The sequence below is a fragment of the Ascaphus truei genome, chromosome 20 (genome assembly GCF_040206685.1).
Source record: "Ascaphus truei isolate aAscTru1 chromosome 20, aAscTru1.hap1, whole genome shotgun sequence".
NCBI classification, from domain to species: domain Eukaryota; kingdom Metazoa; phylum Chordata; class Amphibia; order Anura; family Ascaphidae; genus Ascaphus; species Ascaphus truei.
In genome coordinates, this window is record NC_134502.1 from 27106136 (window position 1) to 27124137 (window position 18002).

Below are 18002 nucleotides of genomic sequence, written 5' to 3' on the forward strand. Positions count from 1 at the left end.
CCTCGCTCGCCCCCCCCCTGGCGCACTGGCCTCGCTCACCCCCGTTCTCTCGTCTTCCCTGGGAGGGACGCAGATCTCTATTATCAGGGGAGGGGCGGGGGGGGAGACGCAGGGTTAAGAAGTGTCAGCCTGCAAGATGTTGCGGCCATTTTAAAACCCCTGCCAGTAAAAACGGGAACTACCTTGTTGCACACCTACAAATCAACAGATGCGTGGTTAATGGGGTCAGCGTGCAAAGCGTTTTAAAGTCCCGGGTCGTCCTTACCAACCTTTTTATTTTTATTTATTTTGTAGAAATAAAACAGCCGGGTTCATTTAACACTTGTTCACGGCAGCCATTTTGAACTCCCACGTCCCAGTGACTCTCCCTCTACGTTTCTACAAATAAGCAGACGAGGGGGGAGCAGGAAAAGGGAGGGAGGGGGGGGGGGGGGTTCGCGGTCGATTTTTGCTATTTCTTTCGTTCATTTAACCCCCATGTCGGCCATTTTAAATTCCCCGGTGCGGGGACGTATTGGCGGGTTTTTTTTTTTTTGTCTTTTAACGCGTGTCTCGTCAGGGGGACGTGGAGGAGGACGAGACGGTGCCGGACAGCGAGCAGGACATCAAGCCGCGCTTCCACAAGTCTCGCACGGTGACGCTGCAGCACGAGGAGACGCGGGCGGAAGGGGAGGACGACCACGAGGAGGACGACGACGACGACACGCTGTCCGACTGGAACCTGAGTGTGTGATGGGGGTCGGGGTGCGCGCGTCTCTATCTGTGGTCTCTATCTGTGTCGCAGTGTGTGTCTGTGTATCGTGGTGCACGAGTCTGCCTGTGTTGCGCGTCTGTATATCGGGTGTGCGCATCTGTGTGTTGTGTGTCTGTTTGTGTTGCGCGTCTCTGTTTGTGTGTTGCGCGTCTGTCTCTCTGTGTGTGTTGCGCGTCTGTCTCTCTGTGTGTGTGTGTGTTGCGCGTCTGTCTCTGTGTGTGTTGTGCATCTGTCTCTCTGTGTGTGTTGCGCGTCTGTCTCTCTGTGTGTGTTGCGCGTCCGTCTCTGTGTGTGTGTGTTGCGCGTCCGTCTCTCTCTGTGTGTGTTGTGCGTCTGTCTCTCTGTGTGTGATGTGCGCGCGCGTGTGTGTGTGTGATACAAACGGCCTCCCTATCCCTCTCCCCCCAGGAAGTGCTCCGCCGCCGCTCTTGACGTCCTCGCTAACGTATTTCGGGACGAGCTCCTCCCTCACCTCCTCCCCCTGCTCAAGGGTCTCCTCTTCCACCCCGAGTGGGTCATTAAGGAGTCCGGAATACTGGTCCTGGGAGCCATCGCTGAAGGTAACAACCTGTCACCGTGTCACCCTGCGGGGGGAGGGTCAGACTCCATGTCCCATAGCTCCCTCCTGTCTGTGTCACTGTGTCACCCTGCGGGGGGAGGGACAGACTCCGTGTCCCATAGCTCCCTCCTGTCTGTGTCACTGTGTCACCCTGCGGGGGGAGGGACAGACTCCATGTCCCATAGCTCCCTCCTGCTGTGTCACCGTGTCACCCTGCGGGGGGAGGGTCAGACTCCATGTCCCATAGCTCCCTCCTGTCTGTGTCACTGTGTCACCCTGCGGGGGGAGGGACAGACTCCGTGTCCCATAGCTCCCTCCTGTCTGTGTCACTGTGTCACCCTGCGGGGGGAGGGACAGACTCCATGTCCCATAGCTCCCTCCTGTCTGTGTCACTGTGTCACCCTGCGGGGGGAGGGACAGACTCCATGTCCCATAGCTCCCTCCTGTCTGTGTCACTGTGTCACCCTGCGGGTGAGGGAGAGACTCCATGTCCCATAGCTCCCTCCTGTCTGTGTCACCCTGCGGGGGGAGGGACAGACTCCATGTCCCATAGCTCCCTCCTGTCTGTGTCACTGTGTCACCCTGCGGGGGGAGGGACAGACTCCATGTCCCATAGCTCCCTCCTGTCTGTGTCACTGTGTCACCCTGCGGGGGGAGGGACAGACTCTATGTCCCATAGCTCCCTCCTGTCTGTGTCACTGTGTCACCCTGCGGGGGGAGGGACAGACCGTGTCCCATAGCTCCCTCCTGTCTGTGTCACTGTGTCACCCTGCGGGTGAGGGAGAGACTCCATGTCCATAGCTCCCTCCTGTCTGTGTCACCCTGCGGGGGGAGGGACAGACTCCATGTCCCATAGCTCCCTCCTGTCTGTGTCACTGTGTCACCCTGCGGGGGGAGGGACAGACTCCATGTCCCATAGCTCCCTCCTGTCTGTGTCACTGTGTCACCCTGCGGGGGGAGGGACAGACTCCATGTCCCATAGCTCCCTCCTGTCTGTCACTGTGTCACCCTGCGGGGGGAGGGACAGACTCCGTGTCCCATAGCTCCTCCTGTCTGTGTCACTGTGTCACCCTGCGGGGGGAGGGACAGACTCCATGTCCCATAGCTCCCTCCTGTCTGTGTCACTGTGTCACCCTGCGGGGGGAGAGACAGACTCCGTGTCCCATAGCTCCCTCCTGTCTAAGTCACTGTGTCACCCTGCGGGGGGAGGGACAGACTCCATGTCCCATAGCTCCCTCCTGTCTGTGTCACTGTGTCACCCTGCGGTGGGAGGGACAGACTCCATGTCCCATAGCTCCCTCCTGTCTGTGTCACTGTGTCACCCTGCGGGGGAAAGACAGACTCCGTGTCCCATAGCTCCCTCCTGTCTGTGTCACTGTGTCACCCTGCGGGGGGAGGGACAGACTCCATGTCCCATAGCTCCCTCCTGTCTAAGTCACTGTGTCACCCTGCGGGGGGAGGGACAGACTCCGTGTCCCATAGCTCCCTCCTGTCTAAGTCACTGTGTCACCATGCGGGGTGAGGGACAGACTCCGTGTCCCATAGCTCCCTCCTGTCTGTGTCACTGTGTCACCCTGCGGGGGGAGGGACAGACTCCATGTCCCATAGCTCCCTCCTGTCTAAGTCACTGTGTCACCCTGCGGGGGGAGGGACAGACTCCGTGTCCCATAGCTCCCTCCTGTCTGTGTCACTGTGTCACCCTGCGGGGGGAGGGACAGACTCTGTGTCCCATAGCTCCCTCCTGTCTAAGTCACTGTGTCACCCTGCGGGGTGAGGGACAGACTCCGTGTCCCATAGCTCCCTCCTGTCTGTGTCACCCTGCGGGGGGAGGGACAGACTCCATGTCCCATAGCTCCCTCCTGTCTGTGTCACTGTGTCACCCTGCGGGGGGAGGACAGACTCCATGTCCCATAGCTCCCTCCTGTCTGTGTCACCCTGCGGGGGGAGGACAGGCTCCATGTTCCATAGCTCCCTCCTGTCTGTGTCACTGTGTCACCCTGCGGGGGGAGGGACAGACTCCATGTCCCATAGCTCCCTCCTGTCTGTGTCACTGTGTCACCCTGCGGGGGGAGGGACAGACTCCATGTCCCATAGCTCCCTCCTGTCTGTGTCACTGTGTCACCCTGCGGGGGGGAGGGACAGACTCCATGTCCCATAGCTCCCTCCTGTCTGTGTCACAGTGTCACACTGCGGGGGGAGGGACAGACTCCATGTCTCATAGCTCCCTCCTGTCTGTGTCACTGTGTCACCCTGCGGTGGGAGGGACAGACTCCGTGCCCATAGCTCCCTCCTGCCTGTGTCACTGTGTCACCCTGCGGGGGGAGGGACAGACTCCATGTCCCATAGCTCCCTCCTGTCTGTGTCACTGTGTCACCCTGCGGGGGGAGGGACAGACTCCGTGTCCCATAGCTCCCTCCTGTCTGTGTCACTGTGTCACCCTGCGGGGGAGGGACAGACTCCGTGTCCCATAGCTCCCTCCTATCTGTGTCACTGTGTCACCCTGCGGGGGGAGGGACAGACTCCATGTCCCATAGCTCCCTCCTGTCTGTGTCACTGTGTCACCCTGCGGGGGGAGGGACAGACTCCGTGTCCCATAGCTCCCTCCTGTCTGTGTCACTGTGTCACCCTGCGGGGGGAGGGACAGACTCCGTGCCCCATAGCTCCCTCCTGCCTGTGTCACTGTGTCACCCTGCGGGGGGAGGGACAGACTCCATGTCCCATAGCTCCCTCCTGTCTGTCTCACTGTGTCACCCTGCGGGGGAGGGACAGACTCCGTGTCCCATAGCTCCCTCCTGTCTGTGTCACTGTGTCACCCTGTGGGGGGAGGGACAGACTCCATGTCCCATAGCTCCCTCCTGTCTGTGTCACCCTGCGGGGGGAGGGACAGGCTCCATGTTCCATAGCTCCCTCCTGTCTGTGTCACTGTGTCACCCTGCGGGGGGAGGGACAGACTCCATGTCCCATAGCTCCCTCCTGTCTGTGTCACTGTGTCACCCTGCGGGGGGAGGGACAGACTCCATGTCCCATAGCTCCCTCCTGTCTGTGTCACAGTGTCACCCTGCGGGGGAGGGACAGACTCCATGTCTCATAGCTCCCTCCTGTCTGTGTCACTGTGTCACCCTGCGGTGGGAGGGACAGACTCCGTGCCCCATAGCTCCCTCCTGCCTGTGTCACTGTGTCACCCTGCGGGGGGAGGGACAGACTCCATGTCCCATAGCTCCCTCCTGTCTGTGTCACTGTGTCACCCTGCGGGGGGAGGGACAGACTCCGTGTCCCATAGCCCCCTCCTGTCTGTGTCACTGTGTCACCCTGCGGGGGGAGGGACAGACTCCGTGTCCCATAGCTCCCTCCTGTCTGTGTCACTGTGTCACCCTGTGGGGGGAGGGACAGACTCCATGTCCCATAGCTCCCTCCTGTCTGTGTCACTGTGTCACCCTGCGGGGGAGGGACAGACTCCATGTCCCATAGCTCCCTCCTGTCTGTGTCACTGTGTCACCCTGCGGGGGGAGGGACAGACCGTGTCCCATAGCTCCCTCCTGTCTGTGTCACTGTGTCACCCTGCGGGGGGAGGGACAGACTCCATGTCCCATAGCTCCCTCCTGTCTGTGTCACTGTGTCACCCTGCGGTGGGAGGGACAGACTCCATGTCCCATAGCTCCCTCCTGTCTGTGTCACTGTGTCACCCTGCGGGGGAAAGACAGACTCCGTGTCCCATAGCTCCCTCCTGTCTGTGTCACTGTGTCACCCTGCGGGGGGAGGGACAGACTCCATGTCCCATAGCTCCCTCCTGTCTAAGTCACTGTGTCACCCTGCGGGGGGAGGGACAGACTCCGTGTCCCATAGCTCCCTCCTGTCTAAGTCACTGTGTCACCATGCGGGGTGAGGGACAGACTCCGTGTCCCATAGCTCCCTCCTGTCTGTGTCACTGTGTCACCCTGCGGGGGGAGGGACAGACTCCATGTCCCATAGCTCCCTCCTGTCTAAGTCACTGTGTCACCCTGCGGGGGGAGGGACAGACTCCGTGTCCCATAGCTCCCTCCTGTCTGTGTCACTGTGTCACCCTGCGGGGGGAGGGACAGACTCTGTGTCCCATAGCTCCCTCCTGTCTAAGTCACTGTGTCACCCTGCGGGGGGAGGGACAGACTCCGTGTCCCATAGCTCCCTCCTGTCTGTGTCACTGTGTCACCCTGCGGGGGGAGGGACAGACTCTGTGTCCCATAGCTCCCTCCTGTCTAAGTCACTGTGTCACCCTGCGGGGTGAGGGACAGACTCCGTGTCCCATAGCTCCCTCCTGTCTGTGTCACCCTGCGGGGGAGAGGGACAGATTCCGTGTCCCATAGCTCCCTCCTGTCTGTGTCACCCTGCGGGGGGAGGGACAGACTCCATGTCCCATAGCTCCCTCCTGTCTGTGTCACTGTGTCACCCTGCGGGGGGAGGGACAGACTCCGTGTCCCATAGCTCCCTCCTGTCTGTGTCACCCTGCGGGGGAGAGGGACAGATTCCGTGTCCCATAGCTCCCTCCTGTCTGTGTCACCCTGCGGGGGGAGGGACAGACTCCATGTCCCATAGCTCCCTCCTGTCTGTGTCACTGTGTCACCCTGCGGGGGGAGGGACAGACTCCATGTCCCATAGCTCCCTCCTGTCTGTGTCACTGTGTCACCCTGCGGGGGGAGGGACAGACTCCATGTCCCATAGCTCCCTCCTGTCTGTGTCACTGTCACCCTGCGGGGGGAGGGACAGACTCCGTGTCCCATAGCTCCCTCCTGTCTGTGTCACTGTGTCACCCTGCGGGGGGAGGGACAGACTCCATGGTATGTTTGTGTAACCCTCCCCCTCCTCCCGTCCTTCTCCCAGGGTGTATGCAGGGCATGGTCCCCTACCTCCCGGAGCTCATCCCTCACCTGATCCAGTGCCTGTCCGACAAGAAGGCCCTCGTCCGTTCCATCGCGTGCTGGACCCTGAGCCGTTACGCCCACTGGGTGGTCAGCCAGCCCCCTGACCTCTACCTGAAGCCCCTCATGACCGAGCTCCTCAAGCGCATCCTGGACAGCAACAAGCGGGTGCAGGAGGCGGCCTGCAGGTAAGTGTCTTCCGAGTGCAAGCTTTTGGGGTCGGAGAAATGCCTTGCTGGCCCCTCCGGCAGAGCATGGGTTAAAGGAGATTAAACGACTGGCAGTGACATGGTTAAGGGGTCACATCTGGGTGAAAAATGTATGTATGTGTTTTATATAGCGCCATTAATGTACATAGCGCGTCACAGCAGTAATACACGGGGTAATCAAATAAATAGCAGATAATATAAATAATGGGTCATGGGAATAAGTGCTTCAGACATAAAAGTAACATTAAGGAGGAGGAGTCCCTGCCCCGAGGAGCTTACAGTCTAATTTTGTGGGGAGACCGTGCAGAGACAGCGGGAGGGCGTTCTGGTAAGTGCGTCTGCAAGGGGCCAAGCTTTATGTATCGTGTAGATCAGGCCTGCGCAACTCCAGTCCCCGAGGGCTGCAAACAGGCCAGGTTTTCAGGATATCCCTACTTCAGCAGAGCTGGCTCCTTTAGTGGCTCTGTATGACTGTGCTGAAGTAGGGATATCCTGAAAGCCTGGCCTGTTTGCGTCCCTCGCTGTGTAGGCTTGGTTTATAGTATTAGCCACAGTGCTATTCATATGCTTCTTTAAGCAAGTGTGTCTTAAGGTGGGTCTTAAAGGTGGATAGAGAGGGTGCTAGTCGGGTACTGAGGGGAAGGGCATTCCAGAGGTGCGGGGGAGTCAGTGAGAAAGGTTTAAGGCGGGAGAGGGCTTTAGATACAAAGGGGGTATGGAGAAGACACCTGGATGGACCCTTGAGTTTCTTTGCAGTATGTTGGGGGGAAGTCACTAATGTTGGGGTGTTCTCTTCTCCTTCCTGGTCAGTGCCTTTGCTACCCTGGAGGAAGAGGCCTGCACGGAGCTGGTACCGTATCTGAGCTTCATCCTGGACACGCTGGTGTTTGCGTTCGGCAAATACCAGCACAAAAACTTGCTGATCCTGTACGATGCCATCGGGACCCTGGCAGACTCTGTGGGACACCATCTAAACCAGCCAGTGAGTGACACGGAGTCTGTCCCTCCCCCCGCAGGGTGACACAGGAGGGAGCTATGGGACACGGAGTCTGTCCCTCCCCCCGCAGGGTGACACAGTGACACAGACAGGAGGGAGCTATGGGACACACAGTCTGTCCCTCCCCCCGCAGGGTGTAAGTGACAGACAGGAGGGAGCTATGGGACATGGAGTCTGTCCCTCCCCCCGCAGGGTGACACAGTGACACAGACAGGAGGGAGCTATGGGACACGGAGTCTGTCCCTCCCCCCGCAGGGTGACATAGTGACACAGACAGGAGGGAGCTATGGGACATGGAGTCTGTCCCTCCCCCCGCAGGGTGACGCAGTGACACAGACAGGAGGGAGCTATGGGACACGGAGTCTGTCCCTCCCCCCGCAGGGTGACACAGTGACACAGACAGGAGGGAGCTATGGGACATGGAGTCTGTCCCTCCCCCCCGCAGGGTGACACAGACAGGAGGGAGCTATGGGACATGGAGTCTGTCCCTCCCCCCGCAGGGTGACACAGACAGGAGGGAGCTATGGGACACGGAGTCTGTCCCTCCCCCCGCAGGGTGACACAGTGACACAGACAGGAGGGAGCTATGGGACACGGAGTCTGTCCCTCCCCCCGCAGGGTGACACAGTGACACAGACAGGAGGGAGCTATGGGACATGGAGTCTGTCCCTCCCCCCCGCAGGGTGACACAGACAGGAGGGAGCTATGGGACATGGAGTCTGTCCCTCCCCCCGCAGGGTGACACAGTGACACAGACAGGAGGGAGCTATGGGACATGGAGTCTGTCCCTCCCCCCGCAGGGTGACGCAGTGACACAGACAGGAGGGAGTTATGGGACATGGAGTCTGTCCCTCCCCCCGCAGGGTGACACAGACAGGAGGGAGCTATGGGACACGGAGTCTGTCCCTCCCCCCGCAGGGTGACATAGTGACACAGACAGGAGGGAGCTATGGGACATGGAGTCTGTCCCTCCCCCCGCAGGGTGACACAGTGACACAGACAGGAGGGAGCTATGGGACATGGAGTCTGTCCCTCCCCCCGCAGGGTGACACAGTGACACAGACAGGAGGGAGCTATGGGACATGGAGTCTGTCCCTCCCCCCCGCAGGGTGACACAGTGACACAGACAGGAGGGAGCTATGGGACATGGAGTCTGTCCCTCCCCCCGCAGGGTGACACAGTGACACAGAAAGGAGGGAGCTATGGGACATGGAGTCTGTCCCTCCCCCCGCAGGGTGACGCAGTGACACAGACAGGAGGGAGCTATGGGACATGGAGTCTGTCCCTCCCCCCGCAGGGTGACACAGACAGGAGGGAGCTATGGGACACGGAGTCTGTCCCTCCCCCCGCAGGGTGACATAGTGACACAGACAGGAGGGAGCTATGGGACATGGAGTCTGTCCCTCCCCCCGCAGGGTGACACAGTGACCGCTATTTTAGAGGTGTATACCACCTCGCCCGTCTCTGGAAATGATGCAGTTTTGTGCGTTGAAGCTTTCTGATGATCGTCTCTGTATTCATACTGTCTGATCCAGCCGCAGGGATACCTGCGTGTCCCTGCCACGTTCCCCGGGCCCCGTGATACCTGCGTGTCCCTGCCAAGTCCCCCAGGCCCCACGCCCCCTGCTCCAACTCCCGTTGGCGTTTAATCAACCGGCTGTTAACTGACGTCCTTTCCAATAGGATCAGTGATGGGAACATCCGGTTTTATTATATGAATTCAGAGAGCGGATGCTAAATGTTCCTTCCCGACCCCTGAATATTAATCAGCGGGATGTTATCCGTCTTGGCTTGTATAGCCAAATATTTAATCTAGAACTGATAATTAATCCATAACCTTTCCCAACCCCCTGACAATATTGGTGAAACTCTGGATTAATATGTCACTAAATAGAACCGAGCAACGATCCTTATTCCTTCCACGTTCCTGCATATTAACTAGTGGCGCATGCGTTAAAAATATAATGAAATGTTTATTCCTGCTCGACTATTGGGGAGTCTCTCTGGGTTAATAGCTAACATAATAATAGAACTAATACTAAATGTGTATCTCACCCCCCTGAATGTTTATTAGTCTTAATATTTATTGGTGTAACTTGATATATCAAATGTTTTTTTCCTGACCCTGGATTGTGGATCGGTGGACTACCCGCCATCTTGGACTGCAGTATAGCAAAATATAACTGGTGCATACACGCGCGTCTTCAAAACCCTTTAATATTAATTGGTGAAATTACAAATTAATATAGAACGGATGATGAATTCATATTCCTACCCGACCCCCTGAAAGTGTATTGGGGGGAAACGCTGGATTGATCTGTAACGAAATGGAACTGGGGGTTAATCCCATATTCCTGCCGGGTCCGTTAATACAGCTGAACCCCGTTATAACGCCGTTCTCGGGGGGCCCACATGGCCACTGCGATCAGGGGTCCCGTGAGGACTTACCCCCAACTGCAGCTCTCTCCCTGCTTCATCAGCTTCGGGTGTGTGTGTGTGTTTTGTTTAAATAGGGCTCTTGTTGCCTGTCCTTTCTCCTTTGGCTTTTGACACCCATAGACTACATCTCCCAGCATGCTCGCTGCTTGACAGAGCCTCGTGATTTTGTTATTAAAGTTGGCCCAAATAAAAAATAAAATAAATTTGAACGGGAGCCACGCTGAGACCGCGTTATAAGCGGATCCGCGTTGTAGCAGATTGCGCTATAACGGGGTTGAGCTGTATTAATTAGTGGGACCGAGTTGAAATGGAAGAAAAATAGAGCCGGTAATGAATGTATATATTCCTTCCCAGCTATTATTGACACTCTAGATTACTAGATGACAACACAACCGAGCGAAACTAGGTGGACTCCAGTAAAGATGGAAGTCTTGATTTGCCATTGGTACATTTTTCCAACGCGTTTCGCTCTGCCAAGCGCATTATCAAGGAGTGACCAAGTCTGTACGTTGTCAGCACATGTAGTGGCTCAGTTGGTGACATCACGCATGTGTTGCGTTCCTAGAGGGACGTGCGCAGCTGCGCATTGCGCGCGCACACACACACACACACACACACACTTTACAGCAGAAGATACGTGCAGGATACAGCTATACATGGATATATCACTACAGCAGATGGCGAGCAATGTACATCATTACATACGAGTTTGCGAATAAAGTTCCTTAAAGGGATATCTCTAACACACGCAAACCCCCCCCCCCCCCCACCGCTTTACCCCTCCCCCCCACCCCTCCCCCCCCACCCCTCCTCCCCCCACCGCTTTACCCCCCCTCATCACACACCTCACCCCACGGGCTTTTGGAGCACAATCATTCATCGGATCTATATTGTTAATGGCCAGGATCAATGAATCAATCGAATATTAAAATCTACACATTAAATTAAAATATAACCAATAATGAACTTCTATCCCACCCTGACCCCTGAATACTTATTGGCGTACGGTGATTATAATGTAACTAATAATTAATGTATATTAGTTCCCGACTGTTGGTGAAACGCTGGATCGATATGTAACACAATAGACCTAATAATGCATGTATATCCAACCCCTGAATATTTATTAAGGGAGCGCTAAATTAAACGATGGGTTATAACCGCATGTTGAATATTCTCCCGGGCTAGGAGTTTCCGAGCCCCTCCTCCCCCCCCCAATAGTTAAACACGCCCCTGTGTCTGTGTCCCCCAGGAGTACATCCAGAAGCTGATGCCCCCCCTGATTTCGAAGTGGAACGAGCTGAAGGATGAGGATAAAGACCTCTTTCCTCTCCTAGAGGTGAGTGAGGAATAGTCCATATGCTGCAGGAGGGGGAACTGCAGCTTGGTGGGGGGGGGCGGTGGTGCTGTTTTTGGAGGAATTATGGTTTATACGATCTGTTATTGGTGTGTCTGTGTGTCTATCTCTGCACACCTGTGTGTCTATCTCTGCACACCTGTGTGTCTATCTCTGTACACCTGTGTCTCTATCTCTGTACACCGGTGTGTCTATCTCTGTACACCGGTGTGTCTATCTCTGTACACCGGTGTGTCTATCTCTGTACACCGGTGTGTCTATCTCTGTACACCGGTGTGTCTATCTCTGTACACCGGTGTGTCTATCTCTGTACACCTGTGTGTCTATCTCTGTACACCTGTGTGTCTATCTCTGTACACCTGTGTGTCTATCTCTGTACACCTGTGTGTCTATCTCTGTACACCTGTGTGTCTATCTCTGTACACCGGTGTGTCTATCTCTGTACACCGGTGTCTCGATCTCTGTACACCTGTGTCTCGATCTCTGTACACCTGTGTCTCGATCTCTGTACACCTGTGTCTCGATCTCTGTACACCTGTGTCTCGATCTCTGTACACCTGTGTGTCGATCTCTGTACACCTGTGTGTCGATCTCTGTACACCTGTGTGTCGATCTCTGTACACCTGTGTCTCTATCTCTGTACACCTGTGTCTCTATCTCTGTTTATTCCTACGCTTTCTCCGGGGTATGATGCAGAACCAGAAATACGACTCCCACCATGAAGGACTTTATATTCATACTGTCTGACCCCACTCTCTCCTCTCTCCTTCACACTGACGCCCGGGACAGGCGGCGCCAGCCGTTTTCCCACATCATTACAGGTGTACTAATCCTAACTGGCTTCACCGGAGAATGAACGCAGGTGGGGGGGGGGGGGTCCCATTCCGAAGCACAGCCCCCTCCGCAGCTGTGTTGCCGCAGCCGCCATAACCTGCGTCGCCAATAACAGCGAGTCGTGCTACATCTGCGCCTTCTTTTTCTGTTGCGAAAGAATTACATTATGCAACTTTATTTCAAAAATAAAACCGGATTCGCTTATTTTCGACTCCCCCCCCCCCCCCCCCCGAGCCTGTCTCCGACTTGACCTTTCCTGTCTCGAGGTCAGAGGAGGTTTTGGTTGAGGAGCATAGAGCTGGGATTGAGACTCGAGTAGATGACCAGTCCCGAGTCGTACGAGCGTGAAACCCCCGTGCGTCCAAGTAACCCGCGGGACGCCCGTTCTCTCGTCTCTCCGCAGTGCTTGTCATCCATCGCCACCGCCCTGCAGAGCGGCTTCCTGCCATATTGCGAGCCAGTGTACCAGCGCTGCGTCACTCTAGTGCAGAAGACGTTGGCCCAAGCAATGGTACGTACGCGTCCCTGTCATTAGGTCACTTTGCCCCTACGTGGGACTGACCCTTTAACCCATTAAACGCGTCCCTGTCATTAGGTCACTTTGCCCCTACGCGGGACTGACCCTTTAACCCATTACACACGTCCCTGTCATTAGGTCACTTTGCACCTACGCGGGACTGACCCTTTAACCCATTACACACGTCCCTGTCATTAGGTCACTTTGCACCTACGCGGGACTGACCCTTTAACCCATTAAACACGTCCCTGTCATTAGGTCACTTTGCCCCTACGCGGGACTGACCCTTTAACCCATTACACACGTCCCTGTCATTAGGTCACTTTGCCCCTACGCGGGACTGACCCTTTAACCCATTACACACGTCCCTGTCATTAGGTCACTTTGCACCTACGCGGGACTGACCCTTTAACCCATTAAACACGTCCCTGTCATTAGGTCACTTTGCCCCTACGCGGGACTGACCCTTTAACCCATTACACACGTCCCTGTCATTAGGTCACTTTGCCCCTACGCGGGACTGACCCTTTAACCCATTACACACGTCCCTGTCATTAGGTCACTTTGCCCCTACGTGGGACTGACCCTTTAACCCATTACACACGTCCCTGTCATTAGGTCACTTTGCCCCTACGCGGGACTGACCCTTTAACCCATTACACACGTCCCTGTCATTAGGTCACTTTGCCCCTACGCGGGACTGACCCTTTAACCCATTACACACGTCCCTGTCATTAGGTCACTTTGCCCCTACGTGGGACTGACCCTTTAACCTATTACACACGTCCCTGTCATTAGGTCACTTTGCCCCTGCGTGGGACTGACCCTTTAACCCATTAAACACGTCCCTGTCATTAGGTCACTTTGCCCCTACGTGGGACTGACCCTTTAACCCATTACACACGCCCTGTCATTAGGTCACTTTGCGCCTACGTGGGACTGACCCTTTAACCCATTAAACACGTCCCTGTCATTAGGTCACTTTGCCCCTACGTGGGACTGACCCTTTAACCCATTACACACGTTGCCGGTATAAGTGTCCCTTGTCCCCTGGCAGATGTACAGTCAGCACCCGGATCAGTATGAAGCTCCTGACAAAGACTTTATGATCGTGGCGCTGGACTTGCTGAGTGGGCTGGCGGAGGGGCTTGGTGCCCATGTGGAGCAGCTTGTAGCGAGGAGCAACATCATGACACTATTATTCCAGTGCATGCAGGTGAGCGCCTATTCCAGTGCGGGCGGGCGAGCGCCTATTCCAGTGCGGGCGGGCGAGCGCCTATTCCAGTGCGGGCGGGCGAGCGCCTATTCCAGTGCGGGCGGGCGAGCGCCTATTCCAGTGCGGGCGGGTGAGCGCCTATTCCAGTGCGGGCAGGCGAGCGCCGGTTCTGAGGGGGGGGGGCGCGCAGGAGAGTGCCGGTTCCAGCTAACCCTTTAACCTAAAGCAACTCTGTGCGTCAGACACCCTAATCTTGTGCTTCCTTCTCCCTCTCCCCTCTCTCAGGACATTATGCCCGAGGTCCGGCAAAGTTCCTTCGCTCTCCTGGGGGACCTCACTAAAGCGTGCTTCCTCCACGTGAAACCGTGTATATGTAAGTGTCTGACTCCCCCTCACCTCCAATACAATCATGCACAGGGCAGTCACCCCCGGGGCGGGATCCTGTGTATTATACAGCGCCTTTCAATTACAGTTATACACAGTGCAGCCACCTCTGGGGCGGGATCCTGAGTAATATCTGTGTATTATACAGCGCCTTTCTATTACAGTTACACACGGTGCAGCCACCTCTGGGGCGGGAACCTGAGTAATACCTGTGTATTGTACAGCGCCTTTCTATTACAGTTATACACGGTGCAACCACCTCTGGGGCGGGAACCTGAGTAATACCTGTGTATTATACACCGCCTTTCTATTACAGCTCTACACGGTGCAGCCACCTCTGCGGCGGGATCCTGAGTAATACCTGTGTATTATACAGCGCCTTTCTATTACAGTTACACACGGTGCAGCCACCTCTGGGACGGGATCCTGACTCTATATATCTCTCTTTCCAGCGGAGTTTATGCCTATTCTTGGCACTAATCTAAACCCAGAGTTCATCTCCGTCTGTAACAATGCGACGTGGGCCATCGGGGAGATCTGCATGCAAATGGGTGAGTGACCAACTCAAGGAATCCTGCCCCGCAGAGCTTACACTCTTAATATACAGAGGGGCACAGGTACAATACAGAGAGAGGAGGAACCATTGGGAGAAGGGAATCCTGCCCCGCAGAGCTTACACTCTAATATACAGAGGGACACAGATACAATACAGGGAGAGGAGGGACCATTGGGAGAAGGGAATCCTGCCCCGCAGAGCTTACACTCTAATATACAGAGGGGCACAGATACAATACAGGGAGAGGAGGGACGATTGGAGAAGAGAATCCTGCCCCGCAGAGCTTACACTCTAATATACAGAGGGACACAGATACAATACAGGGAGAGGAGGGACGATTGGAGAAGAGAATCCTGCCCCGCAGAGCTTACACTCTAATATACAGAGGGAAACAGATACAATACAGGGAGAGGAGGGACCATTGGAGAAGAGAATCCTGCCCCGCAGAGCTGACTCTCTTTTCACCCACAGGAGCCGAGATGCAGCCCTACGTATCCTTGGTCTTAAACAATCTGGTGGAAATAATTAACCGACCAAACACCCCGAAAACCCTCCTGGAGAACACAGGTGGGCGCCGTTCCTCTCCTTTGTATTTGAACATAAAATGTCATTTTGGGGGGTCGGGGGGACTGCATATTTGAAAGTTTTTATAATGTGGGGTAAATTCGGCCTGTAATAACCCTCCTGTGCCGGCCCCCCATCTGCTTTCAGCCATCACCATCGGGCGCCTGGGCTGTGTGTGTCCGCAGGAGGTCTCCCCAATGCTGCAGCAGTTCATCAGGCCCTGGTGAGTTTGGGGGGGGGGGGGGGGGGAGGGGGGATCCTACAGCTACCGATATGTTCAAAACTGCAATCCCTCCTCCCACCCCTCATCCCCCCCCCCCCCCCCCCCCCCCCCCCCGGTGCTCTCACGCTCACCCTCCCCCTCTCTCCTCACTAACAGGTGCACGTCGCTTCGTAATATCCGTGACAATGAGGAGAAAGACTCGGCCTTCCGGGGTATCTGTATAATGATCGGGGCAAATCCAGGGGGCGTTGTGCAGGTAACTGGGGAGAGGCATTGCAACTTCTCCTAGGGGCAAAGTGCACTAATGGCAGTGACATGGTTAAGGGGTCAGTCCCTCCTAGTGGCAAAGTGTACTAATGGCAGTGACGTGGTTAAGGGGTCAGTCCCTCCTAGGGGCAAAGTGTACTAATGGCAGTGACAGGGTTAAGGGGTCAGTCCCTCCTAGGCACAAAGTGTACTAATGGCAGTGACATGGTTAAGGGGTCAGTCCCTCCTAGGGGCAAAGTGTACTAATGGCAGTGACAGGGTTACGGGGTCAGTCCCTCCTAGGGGCAAAGAGTACTAATGGCAGTGACATGGTTAAGGGGTCAAAGCTGTGTTACCAAACTCTGCCATATGTATTAATAGTTTTTAGTTCTTGTATAAACACGGTGATCTAAGACTTGGTCACACTTCCTCGCACTGCTCCCTACAAGAGTTTGCACAGGCAAAGACCCCCTCTCTCCCCACTCCCCCTTACCGTCTCCCTAGGTACAGGGTGGGATACCGGAAAGGAGAACACTTGACACAAACTTCAGCAGCCCCCCAAAGAAATGCAACGCGTCGAGTTCATCTCAGGAGAAACAAAAGCAGCGGCATCTTTGCTATTAGCCCGTTTACGCTTGTTTTAAGGAAGACCATAAAATGTTTGTTTTATAATAAAAAAGGGGCGATTTCTGGGCTTCCCTTGAGGGGTCGAGCCTTTTAAAGGGAAGTGACGTCTTTATTTCCACGGTGGATGTGGCATATCTGCTGTGGGTGGCACGTCGGAGGTTGGGTGACCTCTGGGTTGTGACTCTCTCTCCCTCCTCTGCCCAGGACTTCATCTTCTTCTGCGATGCTGTGGCCTCGTGGGTGAGTCCGAAGGATGATCTGAGGGACATGTTCTATAAGGTGAGGAAGGCGGGGGGGGGGGGGGGCGTAGGAGCTGGAGGGGGCGGGGTTGTATGTAAGGAGAGGGAGGTGGGATATGTACGTCTCTGTATATGAGGGGTGGGATATGTACGTCTCTGTATATGAGGGGTGGGATATGTACGTCTCTATATATGAGGGGTGGGATATGTTCGTCTCTGTATATGAGGTGAGGGTGGGCTAATCTGCGCGTCTGTATATAAGGAGAGGAAGGGTGGATCTGTGTATAGGTTTAGGGTGGGCTGATCTGTGGGTCTCTGTATATAAGGAGAGGAAGGGTTGATCTGCACGTCTCTATATATGGAGTGGAAGGGTTGATCTGTGTATAAGGTCAGGGCGGGTGTTATGATCTGTGTATCTGTATATAAGGTGAGGGCGGGCTGTTCTGTGGGTCTCTGTATATAAGGGGAGGGAGGGTGGGCTGATCTGCGTGTCTCTGTATATAAGGAGAGGGAGGGTTGATCTACGCGTCTCTATATAAGGAGAGGAAGGGTTGATATGTGTATAAGGTGAAGGGCGTGTGTTATGATGTGCTCTCTCTGTATAGGGGGGGTGGATCTGTGTATAAGGTGAGGGTGGGTGCTATGATCTGCGTCTCTCTCTGTATAGAGAAGGTGGATCTGTGTATAAGGTGAGGGGGCGTGTGCTATGATCTGCGCTCTCTCTCTGTATAGGGGGGGTGGATCTGTGTATAAGGTGAGGGTGGGTGCTATGATCTGCGCGGCTCTCTGTATAGGGAAGGTGGATCTGTGTATAAGGTGAGGGCGTGTGCTATGATCTGCGCTCTCTCTCTGTATAGGGAAGGTGGATCTGTGTATAAGGTGAGGGTGGGTGCTATGATCTGCGCGTCTCTCTATAGGGGCGATGGATCTGTGTATAAGGTGAGGGCGTGTGCTATGATCTGCGCGTCTCTGTATAGGGAGGGTGGATCTGTGTATAAGGTGAGGGCGGGTGCTATGATCTGCGCGTCTCTCTGTATAGGGGGGGTGGATCTGTGTATAAGGTGAGGGCGGGTGCTCTGATCTGCGCGTCTCTGTATAGGGGGGGTGGATCTGTGTATAAGGTGAGGGCGTGTGCTATGATCTGCGCGTCTCTGTATAGGGAGGGTGGATCTGTGTATAAGGTGAGGGCGTGTGCTATGATCTGCGCGTCTCTGTATAGGGAGGGTGGATCTGTGTATAAGGTGAGGGCGTGTGCTATGATCTGCGCGTCTCTGTATAGGGAGGGTGGATCTGTGTATAAGGTGAGGGCGTGTGCTATGATCTGCGCTCTCTCTGTATAGGGGGGGTGGATCTGTGTATAAGGTGAGGGTGGGTGCTATGATCTGCGCG

At 55.5% G+C, this 18002-nt stretch overlaps 1 protein-coding gene and 1 non-coding gene across 2 annotated transcripts in view; both read left to right on the forward strand.

Annotated features, from left to right (window-relative positions):
- The window catches only part of TNPO2 (transportin 2), a 28703-nt gene that overhangs the window by 6536 nt on the left and 4165 nt on the right, over positions 1-18002 (forward strand). Inside the window, exons 4-17 of the mRNA XM_075577851.1 lie at positions 336-358; positions 560-724; positions 1161-1314; positions 6168-6393; positions 7225-7396; positions 11103-11189; positions 12445-12552; positions 13616-13774; positions 14060-14147; positions 14611-14709; positions 15186-15281; positions 15426-15501; positions 15658-15757; positions 16579-16653. Coding sequence (XP_075433966.1) covers positions 336-358; positions 560-724; positions 1161-1314; positions 6168-6393; positions 7225-7396; positions 11103-11189; positions 12445-12552; positions 13616-13774; positions 14060-14147; positions 14611-14709; positions 15186-15281; positions 15426-15501; positions 15658-15757; positions 16579-16653 — 1628 coding nt within the window. The remainder of the gene's footprint in view (positions 1-335; positions 359-559; positions 725-1160; positions 1315-6167; positions 6394-7224; positions 7397-11102; positions 11190-12444; positions 12553-13615; positions 13775-14059; positions 14148-14610; positions 14710-15185; positions 15282-15425; positions 15502-15657; positions 15758-16578; positions 16654-18002) is intronic.
- Positions 8876-8946, forward strand: LOC142471520 (small nucleolar RNA SNORD41). The gene has a single exon (XR_012789480.1). It is a non-coding gene; the product is annotated as a small nucleolar RNA SNORD41 (small nucleolar RNA).